General features: G+C 48.9%; 6 protein-coding genes across 6 annotated transcripts; 5 read left to right on the plus strand and 1 right to left on the minus strand.

The window, feature by feature from the left end:
* Nucleotides 1-15: 15 nt before the first annotated feature.
* On the plus strand, nt 16-519 carry LTR84_010375 (uncharacterized protein; the record flags this gene model as incomplete). Its single annotated transcript, XM_064853912.1, has 1 exon — nt 16-519. One exon carries the CDS (start codon nt 16-18, stop codon nt 517-519), a length of 504 nt encoding a protein of 167 aa, XP_064700487.1.
* A 328-nt stretch (nt 520-847) lies between these two features.
* Nucleotides 848-2,362, plus strand: LTR84_010376 (uncharacterized protein; the record flags this gene model as incomplete). Its single annotated transcript, XM_064853913.1, has 2 exons — nt 848-1,146; nt 1,198-2,362. The coding sequence occupies 2 exons, from the start codon at nt 848-850 to the stop codon at nt 2,360-2,362; spliced, it is 1,464 nt and encodes a 487-aa protein (XP_064700488.1).
* A 1,069-nt stretch (nt 2,363-3,431) lies between these two features.
* LTR84_010377 (uncharacterized protein) lies at nt 3,432-5,670 on the plus strand (the record flags this gene model as incomplete). Its single annotated transcript, XM_064853914.1, has 3 exons — nt 3,432-3,570; nt 3,607-5,333; nt 5,422-5,670. 3 exons carry the CDS (start codon nt 3,432-3,434, stop codon nt 5,668-5,670), a joined length of 2,115 nt encoding a protein of 704 aa, XP_064700489.1.
* Nucleotides 5,671-6,290: 620 nt separating this feature from the next.
* On the minus strand, nt 6,291-8,666 carry LTR84_010378 (uncharacterized protein; the record flags this gene model as incomplete). Its single annotated transcript, XM_064853915.1, has 1 exon — nt 6,291-8,666. One exon carries the CDS (start codon nt 8,664-8,666, stop codon nt 6,291-6,293), a length of 2,376 nt encoding a protein of 791 aa, XP_064700490.1.
* Nucleotides 8,667-9,045: 379 nt separating this feature from the next.
* On the plus strand, nt 9,046-10,344 carry LTR84_010379 (uncharacterized protein; the record flags this gene model as incomplete). The annotated part of the gene is made up of 1 exon (XM_064853916.1): nt 9,046-10,344. The coding sequence occupies one exon, from the start codon at nt 9,046-9,048 to the stop codon at nt 10,342-10,344; it is 1,299 nt and encodes a 432-aa protein (XP_064700491.1).
* A 1,294-nt stretch (nt 10,345-11,638) lies between these two features.
* LTR84_010380 (uncharacterized protein) lies at nt 11,639-16,628 on the plus strand (the record flags this gene model as incomplete). The annotated part of the gene is made up of 5 exons (XM_064853917.1): nt 11,639-12,866; nt 12,914-13,039; nt 13,098-13,579; nt 13,628-15,631; nt 15,684-16,628. 5 exons carry the CDS (start codon nt 11,639-11,641, stop codon nt 16,626-16,628), a joined length of 4,785 nt encoding a protein of 1,594 aa, XP_064700492.1.
* Between the last annotated feature and the right edge of the window lie 840 nt (nt 16,629-17,468).

Consider the following 17,468-nt stretch of genomic DNA (forward strand, 5'->3'; position numbering starts at 1 on the left):
GAACCTATCTCAAGTATGACAAACACCTCTTCCTTACCACCGATCAGGCGTATCGTCACTGGCCACAGCGACGAAGCCAAAGCCATCATCAAGAATGATAATTTGGTCTCCACAGCAATCCAGCCTCATGGCAATGCAAACGCTCTAATCTGGTCAAGCGACTCCTCTCCCGCCGAGGTAACTTCGAAGAAAGATAAGGGCACAGTTGCAACCGGACATGTCAATCACGGCTCAATTCTACGAATCGTAGACCTTCCACCGAAATCCACTGGAAGTGTCCATCGTTCCGTTTCTCTGGATTATGTGGTGGTACAGAAGGGGAACATCGAGTTGATCTTGGACGATGAGGCCAGAGTTGCAGTCAACGAGGGAGATATCGTCGTGCAGCAAGCTACGATGCATGGGTGGAACAACAGGAGTGATCAGTGGGCAAGGCTGATTTGTGTCTTATTGCCAGCTCAAGTGCCTGTCATCAACGGAGTTACACTTGATGCCCATGTAACATTCTCTGTCAAATAGGTCCTTGTACATGCCGTGAGGTAATGATAGCACTCTCTGTGCTGGATATTACTCAAGAGTCAGGAGCATGCAACTTTTGCAGATACTTAGCTAGTATCAAGAGATTGACTTCGATATTCGTTCAGGAACTTAAAATCCCTTAACAAAAGCGGCGGCCAAAATTCTCCATAAGCGGGAAAAACGGTTGCTGTTATTAGCGCATATGAAGTTGAACTTCGATACGTCATGAAATCGCCCAGGTGAACAATGCTTCCGCCTCCGATTCGAAACCACGGACTTGCACAATCTCAATGTATTGTGTTAGATCTTTGAAATTTGCCGGATTAGTATGCTTGTAGCTCGTTCTGCGTCCCGGCTATTACTACGACCCGAATTGAAGCTTCAGGGCTTAGCACTGGGCACAGGACTGAACGCCCCTTTTCTTGCGCAACAACGCGTACCACTGCCATACTTTCATAAGATTATTGCCACCTTTCCACGAGGCATGAAGCGGGCTAGTAAGCCGAAGGTAAGAGAGAAGCTACCTGACTACTGTGATGCCGAACCACAGAGGGACGATGCTGGGGTCATGATTTGGCCAGCCCCAAGTCTGGCGATCGAGGCGGCTCGAACCTTTATCAAAGAATGGTATTACGCTCATGCTAGTAGTCGTGTATAAAAGAGTGCTGACATTCCTAGTGCCACGAGCGGTAAGAAAACTCTCATAGTGCCAGACAAGGATGCAGATGGACTCTCGTCAGGAGTTATCATGTATCGAACACTGGTGACCTTAGGTTTGGATCCTGCTATGATCGAGGTACATCTTGTGCAGAAGGGGACAAATATCCATACCGAATCTGAGCGTCAGTCTATGGGTGCGAAAGACCCGGGATACATCATTGTGCTCGACCAAGGCTCAGTGGGTGCTCCACCCGTGGTTGAGAACCAATCGACGAAATCTCTCATTATTGACCATCATCTGAGTGATCTCTTCCCGGAAAATGCTCAAGTCGTCTCAGCGTGCCATTATCCACCTGTTGCTACGAGCTCCTTACTCACCTACGAAATCTGCAAACCACTCTCCAAGGAGATTGCGACTGGGTGTGCATATCTTGCTTGCATTGGCACACACGGCGATCTTGGAAATACATTGAAATGGAATCCACCATTTCCAGACATGACCGAGACATTCAAGACATACACCAAGAAATCTATAAATGATGCAGTCTCACTTCTCAATGCAGTTCGGCGGACTGCCAAATATGATGTTGTAACGGCTTGGGATGCGCTACTGAACTCTACGGACCCGAAAGAGCTGTTGAGCAATGGCCGACTTCAAAGTGCCAGGGCGGAGATCAACAACGAAGTTGAGCTGAACACCCATACGCCTCCTAAATTTAGCGCCGACGGAAGAATTGCTGTACTCCGAATCAATACGGCAGCACAGGTCCACCCGGTCATTGCAACTCGATGGGCAGGATATCTCAACTCGAAAGCGCTCGAAATTGTTGTCTGTGCCAACTCGGGTTATCTTCCGGGAATGGTCAATTTCTCATGTCGAATCGCCAGGTGTGCAAGGTCGAAAGAGCCGCTAGTAAATATCATTGAGAGCTTGAAGGCCGCAGCTGACCTCTCCACCGACGGCCTGAGAGAAAGACTGGGTGAGAGCTTCGCCCGTGGACACAAAGAAGCCAGTGGAGGGGTCGTGCCGATGGAGGCATTTGAAGAATTGATGAAACTCCTCAAGGTTGGCGAGAAGGCTGAGAAAAAGGAGAACGGCGACCAACCAAAGACGAAAAAGTTGAAAACTATTGACAAGAGTCCACAGAAGAATAAAATCGCCAGCTATTTTTCGAAGACTTGACATCAACCCTTCACCAGAAGCATGCATAGGCAGGGCGACAACATAGTGAATCGGAGTCTTATTGACACCATTTCTCGGAACCACGAATCATCATTAGCCTAGTCATGAAACAAAGAAATCCGAATGCCCGAAAAGCCGCTTACTGAAGGTCAGAGATCAAACCATCGGAACACGCCGATCTTCGAAGCCGACGCCGACGCGTTCTATGAAAATTATCCAAAGTCAAAGTTGAAGCGCGGCTTTGGCAGCCAAATTGCGGACTTGCATACTATTTAGCTACCAAAGAGATGGATTACGAATGATGGCCGTCAGTAAAGATCAAGGATACCAAGAATTTGTCTGTCCAGGCGGCGAACACTGTGACCGTGCTTTCCGGTTGTAAGTAAGACCATGCGCCTCTTCTCAACCACACAGCGTTGAGCAGCATTTATGGGCAACAGAGGGAGTCAGGTGCTTTCCAACACTGTGGATTCCAGATGTCTTCCAGCTTGCCAGAAACTACCTAATAGATGGGCGATAGAGGAGATACCTACCTAGGTAGTAGTTCTCCGTTCTTCGTAAATGAAGACCTCCACGTCAGTTCGACTCTGTGCTACTCAAGGCAAGCCCTCAGATATGTGTACGGATCACAGCCGTGCGTACACTGCTTTCTTCAGGGACGTATTAACCAGAATGGCAACATGCATTAGCCGAACAGGAGAAATTAAGGAGGATTTGCTGCGGGTGGTGTTGCGTTCCAAGCTAAGTTCAACCTTGAATATTTGCTCGCCGCTGAGATGACTACGGCCGGGTAGCTGAGCACACTCAGCCATATCTGCTCACTCTTCATTCACTTTACAATCGACCTTCACTCTTTGTTTTCACTTTCTGCTGACTTCACTGTCGCATGTGCCAAGTCTGTCACAGTCACCGTGTGCGAAAATTTCTCTTCAAGTTGTCATTCCTCTCGATCTCAAATTCTCTCCAACAGCAGAGTCACCCATTCTCTGGAACCAAACTTCTTCCTCAATCTTTCTTAACGGTGGTATTGACATTCATTTGAGTTCGAGCTTGATCTCTGATCTTCGTCATGGGAGACGCAGGAGAGATGAAGATGCCACGAGTTGGTCTTCAAACTGCTCAGCACGAAGAGCTTTTGAATATCATTGACACCCTTCGCTCACAAGGCATCAGCCGCTATGTTGACCTCCCTCAACTCATCGTCTGTGGTGATTAAAGCTCTGGCAAATCATCTGTTCTCGAAGCTATTTCCGGCCTGCGGTTCCCTACGAAAGACAATCTCTGTACACGTTTCGCAACTGAACTCATCCTGAGACGAGCCACATCACCGAGCATCACTGTTACGATCACTCCTGGGGATGACCGTAGTCAAGAAGAGTCCGATGAGCTTACACGTTTCCAATCGCCCTCTACCAGTATCGATGACTTCGCAAATATCGTTGCTGCAGCCGAGAAGGCCATGGGATTGAATGAGTCGACCAGAGTCTTCGCCAAAGACATCTTGCGAGTCGAACTATGTGGTCCAAGCCAGCCACATCTGACACTGGTTGATCTTCCTGGAATATTCTGGGCTGGTGACAAGAGCCAGTCTGACGACGATGCTAAGATTGTGCATTCACTTGTTGAATCTTACATGAAGAAGAGTCGATCCATCATCCTCGCTGTTGTTTCTGCAAAGAGTGACTTGGCTATGCAGATCATCACGAAACTTGCGCGCGACATTGATCCTACTGGTGAACGCACCTTGGGAATCATCACAAAACCCGATCTGCTCTTCGCAGGCTCTGATAGCGAGAGTTCGTTTGTCAAACTTGCGAAGAATGAGAACATAACCTTCAAACTGGGATGGCATGTTCTCAAGAACCGAGACTATGACACCAGAAATTCCAGCACCTCCGAGCGTGATCTAGCAGAGAGAGTTTTTTTTGAGCAAAACATCTGGTCTTCGGCACTTCCACCTTCTCAGCTCGGTATATCTGCCTTAAGACCTCGGCTCAGCAAGATTCTGCTGAGGCAAATTCTGAGAGAGCTTCCGGGACTTATTGCCGATGTCGAGTCCGGCCTCAATCGATGCAAGCGACAACTTGAAATGCTCGGCGGTTCCCGGGCTACGGTCTTTGAGCAGCGTGGTTACTTGTTCCAAGCAAGTCAGACTTTTGTGAATCTTATGACTGCATCAATCGATGGCAGGTACAGCCAGGCTTTCTTTGGGAGTGCAGAGAGCGACGAAGGCTATGGCAAGCGACTACGTGCTGTTGTTCAACGCACCTTGAAAGAGTTCGCGGAGGAAATGCACCTCAAGGGCTCTGCTGTCAAGATTGTCAACTCCATTTCAAAACGCTCGAAGTCGTCGTGGGCTGATTCTGAAGATGAATTGTTTTATATCTTGAGAGATGAGTATCTGAAGAATGTTCAACTTCGCATGAGTCGGAACCGAGGCCGAGAGCTCCCCGGGCTCTTCAATCCAGACATCATTGATGACCTCTTCTATGACCACGCAAAGCCATGGCAGCGTATTATACTTGCGACCATGGAACGTGTCGTTCAAGCTGCAGAGACCGCAATCAAGTATGTTCTTGAAGAGGCCACTGACGCAACGACAATCGATGGGATCATGAGCTTGCTTGTCCGGCCCAACTTTGACCTCATAAAGACGGCTCTAGAAAATAAGGCTCAAGAAATCCTGCAACCTCACCATCAACGCCGTTTATTGACTTTCAATCACTACTTCACGGACAGTTTACAAAGACTACGACAGGCGGAAACACAGAAGATTATGGCTGACAGACTCGAATCGTTCTTCTTCATCAACCCTGAGGCTGAGAAGGAACAAGACCGTAAATGGACTGGCGGAAAGGATAATTCATTTGATGTTGGGGAGCTACTGAAATCTCTCACCTTTGAAACAGACGCTGACATGGACCGCTTCGCTGCGATTGATGCTATGAATGCGATGTTGGTGTATTACAAGGTGTGTGCGACCCTGCGTTTAAAAAACGCCCTCGAGATAGATTGCCCACACCCACACTTCTCCCCGGAGCTGTGCTAACCCGCTACAGGTCGCCTTGAAGTCTGTGATCGACACATTCGGAATGTATGCCGTAGAGGCATGTCTGATGGCCAAGATCGGAGACATCTTCACCCCAATGCAAGTTTCCATGCTTGATGACGCCGCCATCAACCGCATTGCTGCCGAGTCCGATGAGTCGATCGCCGAGCGTGAAGACCTGACCAAAAAGCTCAAGGTTCTCGAGCAAACCATGAAGACAATGGAGCGTCTTCGGACATTCAAAGATGCTGGTGTGTGAGTCACGTCATTTGACCCTTCAATGGGTTGTACTGCCTCGCACTAACATTTCTTCGTGGCAGATGTTCTTCCTAAGGCCACCGCAGCAAATGAGAATTGAGGATATGGATACCTATTTCACAGGTTGCATGTAATTGTTATGTGACGACCCCAAGAACGGCTGAGAAGAAATTGGCCAAGGCTGGACCCGCCGTTGAAAATTCTGTTGGATTATTATGAGCTGAATAGGATCAGACTGCAATGTGACCCTATTGCCAGTGGCGATAGTTGGGTAGTGAATTGAATCATGAAGAATGAACTCCTGGCTCCGAAATGACCTTTGCGGCCTGTGACTAGAAACGGGACAATTGATACCATAAGCGAACCATAAAGCAACTTGCGGGGTCGATTTCATATGTCTTTCATTACCACATGCTGTTCATGATTTCATACCCTTATAAGCTAAGAACGAGGCGCCTGTGATCCCTGGCGAACACAGAGAGGAGGCTCCCAATTTTTCATACCGAATAAAGCATTCAATGTTTGCCTTCTCATATCCTAGCCCATTCTACCCATCCCGCTCATTCCATCCAAATCGCTGAACTCCAAAGCCACAATATATGACACTTCCAATGTGAGCATTTAAACAATCTCCAATTCATCATCGTCGTCACTATCTCCACCAGCATTCATTCCAGCTTTAGAAACAGCGCCACCGAGACTATCCCTCCCGGCCTCGCGAATGCCCTTTTCCGTGACGAATCTCGTCTTCTTGACCGGCGAAAGACGCACGTTCTCAGCCCTCCGCTTCCCATTCTCATTCGAGTCTGCCGCAAAGATGAAATTCGAGCGGCTTGAGAGCGCACTCCGGTGAGTCGACAGCTGTGCTTTATCGTGTTCTGGGGGGGCCTCAGACATGGAGACCGGTCCATGTTTGTTCTTCCTCTTACTGGCCCGGTCCTTTTTTGGTTCCTGCGGGAGGGGAGTCAGAGCCTTTTGCCGTAGATATTCAGCGCCAGCACCGCCAAAGCCTAACTCTGCGGCGCTGCTGAGTTTCTTCGAGATCTCACGCTCCTGCTCCAGTCGCGCAAAATGATTACGGATCCGCTCATCTTTATTGCGGTCGAGTTGACCATGGCCGCCGAAGGGATTTGAGCCTGTGAAGCGTGAGTCGTCGTGCTTGGGCACCGAGCCGGTAACGTTCGACTTGGAGATGTAGAAACGGCTCTGGGTTTCGCGGTCATACTGCTGACCTTCTTGTTTGAGGCCATTCTTTCCTCTTCCTCGACCACCCGCTACGTTACCGAAGTAATTTCGTCCGTTGCCCCCAAGACCGTTCGCTCCGAAGCCATTAGAGCCTGTGTTGACTCCCATGCGACCTGCTTGAGTTTTTGCCAGCTCGGCGTTCAAGTGCCATTCGCAGATGGTGGTCTTGGACGCGTCGACCCAGCTGCCGCATTCTCTGCCGTCTTTCTTGAGGGACTTGCAGCGGCCTAGATCTCGTGCTGTGCCGATTTCGAGTACAGTGTCTTCGCCCATACTTAGGGAGAGACTGAATGCGCCGGTATCCTCTTTGCCTCGCTTGGGAGGCATGATCCCCGGGTTTAATATTGCAACGACCGTCCCGGGAGTGAGGCGATGGTAGCGAGGTAGAGCTGTCCCGAACAGAAAGAGGTCGATCGACCAAGTGAGATCAGTCAATGTGAAGGCCATGAATCTACGATGATTCTGCGACCCATCTTCCCACTTGCGTTCCCAATCTTTGGAGCTAGCTGTTTTATCGTCAGGGGCAGGCTGTCTGTGGTCCATCGCACCGGATTTCGAGGCAATGACACCAAAAATCACATAGTCACATACTTCTTCTGGTAATTCGAAGCCTGGCGCAGTGACTTCTCGCAATAGGTCAGGTATTCGGTATATTTTGTATCGATCCGTGGGCAGTGTACGTTTCAGAAAAGAATGTGGCAGAATTCGAGACGATAGATGCAGTTGTGAGAAGCCTTCGTAAAGTGAAGAATCTCCTTGGGGTCCATTTGGATCATCCTTGTCTCTGGACGTTGGTCTGGATGGTGACTCTCGAAGATTGGGCATGGTACGGCTCTTCTTGAGAGGTCTGCCCCCTGAGTCGGCCTGGCCAACGGCGTTCAGGACATCCTCTCTAGAATACTCAACATAGTGACCAGTCCGTGTTGTAGACCTTTGGTCAGCGGTGGCAGCTGATTGCTCGGTGGAGGATCGATAGGTCTCAATCTCAGCGTGATCGACGATGAAACCCTTGCTGCGATTCCGAGAATTAGCCTCCCGCCGGGATGATATATCATTGTCCGCCTTCCGCGCGTCGGATATGCGTTCGCCAAATGGCTTTCTCGTTTCGGACTCCCCCACTAGCCTCGTCGATGTTGCAGATCTTGCTGAGTTGTAAGCCGATGAGCGTGAAGTTGGTCTGTCATTGCTTGATAGAGCGCTCCTGGACCTCTGAGAGGTGCCCCCGGTAGTATTTGCCCGCCTCAACGAAACATCTGCCGCCCGTATCCCCTTGTCAATTCCGAGCAAAACTCGAGAAGGAGATTTTGGTTGTGGTTCTGGTTGCAAACGCCTTACAGGAGACATGGCAACCTCGATCGAATCTTGGTCATCTTGGGATTGGCTGTACCTTGCGCTCGCATTTACATTTGATGAAATAGTACCGTGTGAGGAACCCGGGCGTGAGGATGGCCTGGCCGGTGTCGCCGCTCGTGATTTGTTCTGTTGCAGCTTCTTCAACTTCAGCTTCGCCTCGATTGCGGCTAGTTTTAGCTGAAGTATTTCTTCATCATCTTCATCGCCGTCGTCATCGGTATCGACCTCCATGGTATTCCTGTCATTGCGTGCTGCGCGGAGTCGGTCGAGTAAGCTGGGTGTTGTTGCCGATCGTTTCACTGGTGATATCTGCATCGCTTCATATTTCTTGCGACCACTAGGCGAACTGAGGAGGGCGGCGTGAGGAGAGTGCGGTGGCCATGATGCCTCATGAGACATAGTCTTTGGTGTCGTTTATGAGGATGAAGTAGGCGTTGTTGCACCTCCTGGTGGGCGCCCGAGTGGAACAGCGCCTGCGCTTTATTGTTGAGAAATTCATCAAGGTGCAGTGCTATACGGGATATGGTGTGAGGCTACTGGGGTTGTAAGCCGTAGTGGATGGCATGCTAGTGAATCGCCAATGAAGTGGTGGGTTTCCTGGCTTGAAATCGTCTCATAAACGCGTGTTTGACTTTTTGACGCGTCGGATAATTTGTCAACGCGTCCCGACGCGTCTCCCGCAACTCTGGTTTCAACTCCATTCTTGACTCGAGGACATATTCGAGAGGATTTATGAATCGAGCTTGACAGAGATACTGTAGCATATTCGATCATCAGAATGGCACCCTCGACTCGATCAAGCTCAACAAGTCCGGTGAAAAAGGCTGTGCCACCACCATCTCACCACCGCATTCAACAACAGAGAGAACCACTCAAGCATTTCATTTTACCAAAAGGTCTATCAAATAGCGCTCGCTTTCTCCTCCTAAAACATCCACGGTCCTCTAAAACACAGCGTTTCCTGTTTTGCCCAGGACAAGGCCTGTTTCAACTCACGAAGGTCAGCACCCCTACCGATGACCCTCGCAGCTTTCTTTTTTCAAGGCCTGCGCAGGATGCCTCAACAGACATACAGCCGAATATGGACCTACAAAAGGAAGGAGGAACAATTAGCGGAGGCTACATCAGCAAAAGTCCTGAGCTCTTTGTTGCGACACCATTCGACCTCGCATTTCTCCTGATCGCTCTGATACTGCCGGCAACAATCAAAGCCTCCAAGCCACTCTTCCAACCGCTGGACGATATTCTTGAAGATCACATCCAGGAAGACAAGCATTTGAGATATCTATACAGTCATGGTCGAAGCTTCTTTGACGACGCAATTTCAAAGTTCTGTGATCAGATTGAGGGTGGTGACGAGCAGTTATACAGACCGAGTGAGGAGAAAACGCTACGGTTAGTCATGCAGAAGGTCGATGCTGTAATTCGGGCCGGACTACCCGCGAGTCTTGACGACAAGTTTGTGAAGAGAAAACTGGAAATGCCAGTGCTCAGCATCCAGCGAGAGAACAGCTCATTTTCTACAAACCTAGACAGCCCATCACAAGACGATTGTGACACACCCTCCGAAAATTTGGAGTCACAATCATCTGCTGCCAGCTCAGCACCCTCACTGGTCTTCTCAGAGGTTTCTGCGAGCAGCTCGATGACCACGATAACCCCCGAAACCGTGCCCAGCAAGGTTCATGGACTCCAACAGCAAAGTATTGTGCTTGAATTCATCCTAACCTCATATGTACCATTATCGGTCGCTGACCGCCTGCAAGCTCGTTTTTCCGCTGCAGATTCCCCCTTGAATTTTAAACCTCTCAAGGAGCACCTCAAAACAATTGCCGAAATGAAGGCCGATGCAGCCGCATCGAGGTCACTTAGCGACTTCAACAGAAAGAGAGGACTCGAGGACGATGAGGCAGCAGAGTTGAGAGAAGAAAAGAAGAGAAAGCAGGATGAAGCAGCACAGAAGAAGAAAGCCGGAGAGTCCCGTGGAGTCAGAGACCTCAAAAAGGTTAACGTCTCGGGCATGAAGAAGATGAGCGATTTCTTTGCGAAAAAACCTACAGCAAAGGCCAAAACTTGAGGCTAAAATGGTTTCAAGTTATATGAATATATTTCCTTGATGGGAAAATATCTAGCAATCACTTGAGGTGGTAAATGGGTACAATTGCACGCGACTGGCGAACAAGAAAGCCGACTAGGTATACTTGCACCTGCTCCAATTCACACTGCGAGACCAACGGTCTCGGAAGATCCAAATCAAGCCATACGAAGAGGGTTCGGCAAGCCAGGGACTGTGAATCCCAACACCATGCACACAAGTGGAAGAACATCACGGCTGAGGATGAAGATGGCGACTCGCTCCCCAGGGGCAAATCACAAGGGACAAGCACTCGATAAGCACCATTGGGAATTCTCTTGATCATCGATGCTTCCCTCGACACCAGGTTTTGCCATAGAGAAGCGGTGCTGCCACATCGAAACCGCACTGACGGATTGATACCTGGCAGCAATTGTATTAATTAATACACAGCATGGCCAAACGCCACAAATGATGCTGTGCATACTTCTACTGATCAAAGTGTCGACTGTGGTCGGCGGCCTGGGAACGCCTTATGGGATAGGCCGATGATCAGATTGATGGCTCAAAAACTGACACTGAATTGTTGAGGAAATCATGGACGCCTTGAAATCTTCGAAGAAGAGGCTCGAGACGTTGACGTGGATTATCCTTCACAAGCAAATAGTCAACTCAAGTTTGTAGTAGCTTGAGTACTCGTGAACTCGATGCAGATTTCGTTTATGTTGTCGAGCAGAACAACTCAATTTTTTGGAATAATAATAAACCTCGACGAAGCCCTGAAACTTCAATCTCATAAACTATCGAATGTTAGGCTACTTGAAGTCGGAAGCGGGTCATTCAAGATCCGAACGCGCCTCCTGTCGTCATCGACAATGCTTAAATTGACTGGGACTCTCAACAACATCATCACTACCACCCGTGTCGCATCAATCACTCCATGGACTCTCCAATTCGAATGGATTTCGTGATTGAGCCTGTCATAATGCGGACTCTTCTACCGGCTCACAGTCAGTGGGCTCCTCAGTGGGCGCTTTCATGGTCATGGCTGCCGCCTGACGGCTGAGGGCTACACCTTCCGATCAAGCATTCAATATTCTCCCTTCTTCTAGACGAAATCTGTATTCGTTGCGACATAGTTGCTATTATCCTTGTGTAGCATCCGACTTTCGATTACAGAGGAGCCATACTGGCTTTGCAATTATCCTAATGTTGTAATCTTACTTGCTGATTTCACTTATTGTGATACATCAATACATCGGTTTTTAGCACAACATCGATATCGAGCTTTACGACAATGGACGAACGGCCCACTCCAGCAGACACCGATGTCCCTGGAGGCTTTCCAGTCACGCCATCTGTACGTAAGGAGAACCGCTCAACACCAGCTGCTGTTTTCGAAAGCCGCCCCATTGATGATGTTCGAAGCGATCAGAACCGTCGAACTCCCACCCAGCTAACTTCCAGCCAGCAGTCATATTTTAATGCAGTGACGACAGATACACCTGAGCAACATGGCCTACCAGCTTCAGAAGTAACCTTGGTGTCCGGTGGGTCGTCTAATGCCGGTCCCCCACCCGATGGTCCTGAGACGCCAACTGGGAGACACGAGAAGACTGCTCAGTCATCAAGCAGCTCCCAGTCAGAATCATTCACCGAAGTCCCCATGAACAGAACAGACTCCAGATACACACCTCTCAAAGCTGCTCCAACGGCCGAGGAAAAGCGGCCTGGTCTCCAACAGCGCAAAAGCATTCGATCAGAAGACGATCTCTTCAAAGTCCTTTCACAACGCCGACAAAGCGCCTCAGGTAAGTCTGAGGCCGACCTCCAGGAAGAGCATCAAGAAATCGAAAAATTGATGTCGCGAATGTTCGGGAAGGCACGCCAGGAACATAGCGAAGAAGAAAAAACACGGCATAGTGGTGTTGTCTTCCGTAATCTGACAGTCAAGGGAGCAGGCCTGGGTGCTAGTCTACAGCCTACGGTTGGCGATATCTTTCTTGGTCTCCCGCGAACTATTAAGACATTTCTCACCCGCGGCGCAAAGGCTGCATCTGGGAAACCTCCGATCAGAGAACTTCTAAGCAATTTTGATGGCTGCGTCCGGCCAGGAGAGATGCTTCTAGTTTTAGGAAGACCTGGTTCAGGTTGCTCAACATTTTTGAAAGCATTTTGCAACCAGAGAGATGGCTATGAGGCAGTCGAAGGTGATGTGACCTATGGCGGCACTGATGCGTCCAGGATGAAGAAAGACTTCCGTGGAGAAGTGATCTACAATCCTGAAGACGATCTTCATTATGCGACCTTGACTGTGCAAAAAACACTCAAGTTTGCACTTCAGACGCGAACTCCTGGGAAAGAATCTAGGCTTGAAGGAGAAAGCCGAGAAGATTACATGTCTGAGTTCATGCGTGTTGTGACCAAGCTTTTCTGGATTGAACATACTTTGGGCACGAAAGTCGGGAATGAGTTCGTGCGAGGAGTCTCTGGTGGAGAGAAGAAACGTGTAAGCATTGCAGAAGGTAAGCATTTCTGCCAGAAACCAATTGCTCGAGACTAACATACCAAGCCATGATCACAAGAGCTTCCGTCCAAGGTTGGGATAACTCAAGTCGGGGTCTGGATGCCAGTACAGCACTTGAATATGTGCAGTCAATTCGTACACTTACAAATATGGCAGATACTTCTACAGCAGGTAAGTCCTGAGTTTCATCTATCCCAATATAACTATTGCATCCTGACATAATGATCAGTATCCCTCTACCAGGCAGGCGAAAACCTTTACCGCTTAGTAGACAAGGTACTACTGATCGATGAAGGGAAATGCCTCTACTTCGGCCCAGCAGATAACGCAAAGCAATATTTCCTTGACTTGGGATTTGATTGTCCGGAGCGTTGGACTACAGCGGATTTCCTCACTTCTGTCAGTGACACACATGAGCGATCCGTCCGAAAAGGCTGGGAAAACCGTATCCCACGAAGCGCGGCAGACTTTGATGCGTTCTACCGCAAAAGCGATGCTTATAAAATGAATCTGGAAGATATCACAGATTTCGAAGCTCATCTTGAAGATCAGCGTCGTGCTCGTCTCGAAAATCGGTCTAAGAAGAACAAGAAGAAGAATTACACCATCCCCTTCCACCAGCAGGTTATTGCTTGCACTCAACGGCAATTCTTCATCATGTTGGGGGATAAAGCGTCACTTATTGGTAAATGGGGTGGCATCGTTTTCCAGGTAGGTTACATGAAATCCAGGCGTAAGACTTACCGCTGACTGATGTAGGGCCTCATTGTTGGAAGCTTATTCTTTCAAATGCCAAAAACAGCATCTGGAGCTTTTCCCAGGGGTGGTGCGATATTTTTCGTTTTACTTTTCAATGCTCTGTTGGCCCTTGCTGAGATGACGGCGGCATTTCAGTCGAAACCCATCCTACTCAAGCACAAGTCATTCTCGTTTCACCGTCCCGCGGCTTTCGCCCTCGCTCAAACTGTGGTCGATGTCCCTCTCGTCTTCATCCAGGTCATTCTCTTCAATGTGATAATCTACTGGATGGGTGGATTGGCAGCATCTGCCTCGCAATTCTTCATCAGCTGCATGATTCTCTGGTTGGTCACAATGGTCACTTATGCCTTCTTCAGGAGCATATCTGCATTATGCAAGACGCTTGACGATGCTACAAAATTCACTGGTATCGCCATACAGATCTTGATTGTCTACACGGGATATCTCATTCCACCCGCCCAAATGAAACCATGGTTTAGCTGGCTACGCTGGATCAATTGGATCCAATACGGCTTCGAATGCCTGATGGCGAACGAATTCACTGGGTTGATCATGGAATGTGATGGCTTGAACTTAGTACCCCAAACAAGAGATGCATCTCCACAGTACCAATCATGTGCGCTTGCGGGAAGTCTGCCCGGAGTGACAGATGTTGACGGCGCTCGTTACATCTTACAATCGTTCACCTATTCTAGATCTCATTTGTGGCGCAATTTTGGCTTTCTCTGGGCCTTCTTTCTTTTCTTCCTTGCATTGACCTGCTTCGGAATGGAAATGATGAAGCCGAATGCTGGTGGCGCAGCGATGACAGTCTTTAAACGTGGTCAGGTTCCGAAAAGAGTGGAGGAATCCATCGCAACCGGTGGCCGTGAAAAGGGTTTCAAGGATGACGAGGAGACTGGCAAGCAACCTCAGGGAACTTCGGGTGGACGGGAAAAAATTTCTCACGAATCATCTGAGTCCGGCAAAGGCGACGTCACAGATCAGGTTGCCCAAAACGAAACGGTCTACACGTTCCGAGGTATCAATTACACCATTCCAGTTGAGAAGGGTGAGCGAAAATTGCTAGCAGATGTCCAAGGTTATGTCCGACCCGGGAAACTTACCGCTCTCATGGGTGCCAGTGGTGCTGGCAAGACCACTTTACTCAATGCCCTTGCTCAGCGTCTCAACTTCGGCACGGTCACGGGCGAGTTTCTAGTTGACGGCCGCCCTCTACCCAAATCCTTCCAAAGAGCAACTGGTTTCGCAGAGCAGATGGATGTCCACGAGGCAACAGCTACAGTGCGGGAGGCCTTGCAATTTTCAGCACTGCTAAGACAGCCCAAGGAAGTGCCCGTTGAGGAGAAGTATGCATACTGCCAAACGATCCTTGACCTTCTTGAGATGAACGATATTGCCGGTGCAACCATTGGCACTATTGGTGAAGGTTTGAATCAGGAACAGAGAAAACGCTTAACAATCGGAGTCGAGCTTGCAAGTAAGCCTGAATTATTGATGTTTCTAGATGAACCGACATCTGGCCTTGATTCAGCAGCTGCGTTCAACATCGTCCGATTCTTGAGAAAATTGGCCGATGCCGGCCAAGCTATCTTGTGCACGATTCATCAGCCTTCAGCTGTACTTTTTGAACACTTCGACGAACTTCTGCTGTTGAAGTCTGGCGGCAGAGTCGTCTACCACGGACCATTGGGCCACGATTCACAAGAGTTGATCCAGTACTTCCAGAACAATGGGGCTTCAAGATGCCCACCGGAAGCTAATCCAGCAGAATACATGCTCGAGGCAATTGGCGCTGGTGATCCGAACTACAAGGGAAAAGACTGGGGTGATATATGGTCGCAGTCAGAAAACCACCAAAAGAGAACGGATGAGATCGCAGACATGATAGAGAGAAGGAAGAATGTTGAAATGAGCAAGAATCTTAAGGATGACAGGGAATACGCCATGCCTCTAGGTGTCCAAACAATGGCGGTGGTCAAAAGAGCTTTCGTGTCATACTGGGTAAGTTCTTCCAATTATTTCACGGGAGGCCTGCTAATTCCCTCATCACCAGCGTACGCCAAATTACATCGTCGGCAAATTTATTCTCCACATCATGACCGGTCTCTTCACTACTTTCACATTCTATCATCTAGGTTTTGCTCGCATCGACTTTCAATCTCGCCTATTCGCCGTCTTCATGACACTCACTATTTCACCACCACTCATACAACAGCTTCAGCCAGTCTTTCTCAACAGTCGAAATGTCTTCCAGTCCAGAGAAAATAATGCGAAGATATACTCATGGTTTGCATGGACGACTGGTGCGGTCCTGGTCGAAATACCATATTCGCTGATGGCAGGCACGGTTTACTACTGTTGCTTCTGGTTCGGTATTATTGGCTATCGCAGTTCGACCTCATCCTTCACATCTGGGTTTGTCTTGCTCTGCATTCTCTTATTCGAACTTTACTACGTCAGCTTCGGACAAGCCATCGCCGCATTCGCACCAAATGAGCTTCTCGCAAGTTTGCTAGTGCCGCTCTTCTTCCTCTTCGTGGTCTCCTTCTGTGGTGTGGTCGTTCCACCAATGCAGCTTCCATATTTCTGGTCCAGTTGGATGTACAAATTGTCACCCTTCACATATATTCTGGAGGCTATGCTTGGCGCTATTGTCCATGCCGAACCTGTCCAATGTAACGAGCAGGAATTCGCACGGTTTCCGGCACCACCTGGCCAGACCTGCCAGTCTTACGTCCAACCATTCATCGACGAAGCAGGAGGATATGTTCAAACCGCATCAGACGGACTCTGCGAGTTCTGCCAATTTGCAAATGGTGATCAATTCGCCCGTGGATTCAGTGTATACTATTCGAACATCTGGCGGGACTTTGGTATCTTCTGCGCCTTCATCATCTTCAATTATGCGGTGGTGTACTTTGCAACATACCTGAGGTTCAAGGGAACGAATCCTTTCAAGAAGATTATGGCCAAGAAGGCTCAGAAGAAATCTGGTTGAGTGGTGATGTTAGCACTCTTGGTGGACCCAAACTGCCGTTCTGGCTCTCCCGTTCAGATATTCACAGGAGAATTGATATCATTAGACGTAGCTATAAACAAGCCTTTTCCGTATCCAGGAGCCTTCCTTAGGCGATGGCAATGTTCTTAGTTCGCTTCCACCAATGACCTCAGTTTTCAAGGCGTAGCAACATCCCTGTTACCCATCAGATTTCCTCCCAGCAACCTCAGTTCCCTTTCCATTCATCGAATTCTACATCTTGCTTGCAGAAGCCACTCGAGAGCCAGATATACTTCCATTTCCCCCTTGAAGGAAAATGAGTGGGCTGACCCCCAGAAGCATTGCCTACCCGGGATGCCAAGTCCACCTCTTTTGGGATGTTATTTATCCAGCAATGTCAAACGCGACGCTTCGGAGGCGCCGATTCGTGTTTTGGATTTGCGGGCGTCTCGGGATCCGATACCTCTTCCTTCGGAAATACTGGTTCATTGTTGTAGACTGGTGGGTTTGGTGTTACATACTGGATAGCAGTGTGTCCATCTATGGATAATCGAAGTAGTATAGCATTGCATGTTTGTGAGTGAATGTGATTACCACTTGCGGGTTTATAACTCTGGAATGACGACTGCTTCGATTCTACGGCAAACTGAAGGCACATCTGGTCTATCAGGCTATATCACAGATGGCTACCAGAGGCTCCAAGTCGATAATTGCAAGGTATTCATTCTTAAATTATTAAGTTGTGACCTTCGTGTCCTGGTGCGAGACTATGCGGTTGTGGTGGCCATTTCTCCTATTAGACCAGCCACCGAGTGCCTCTGCCCAACTGGAATGCTTCCA

Source organism: Exophiala bonariae (assembly GCF_035927105.1).
Source record: "Exophiala bonariae strain CCFEE 5792 chromosome Unknown scaffold_42, whole genome shotgun sequence".
Classification (NCBI taxonomy): Eukaryota; Fungi; Ascomycota; class Eurotiomycetes; order Chaetothyriales; family Herpotrichiellaceae; genus Exophiala; species Exophiala bonariae.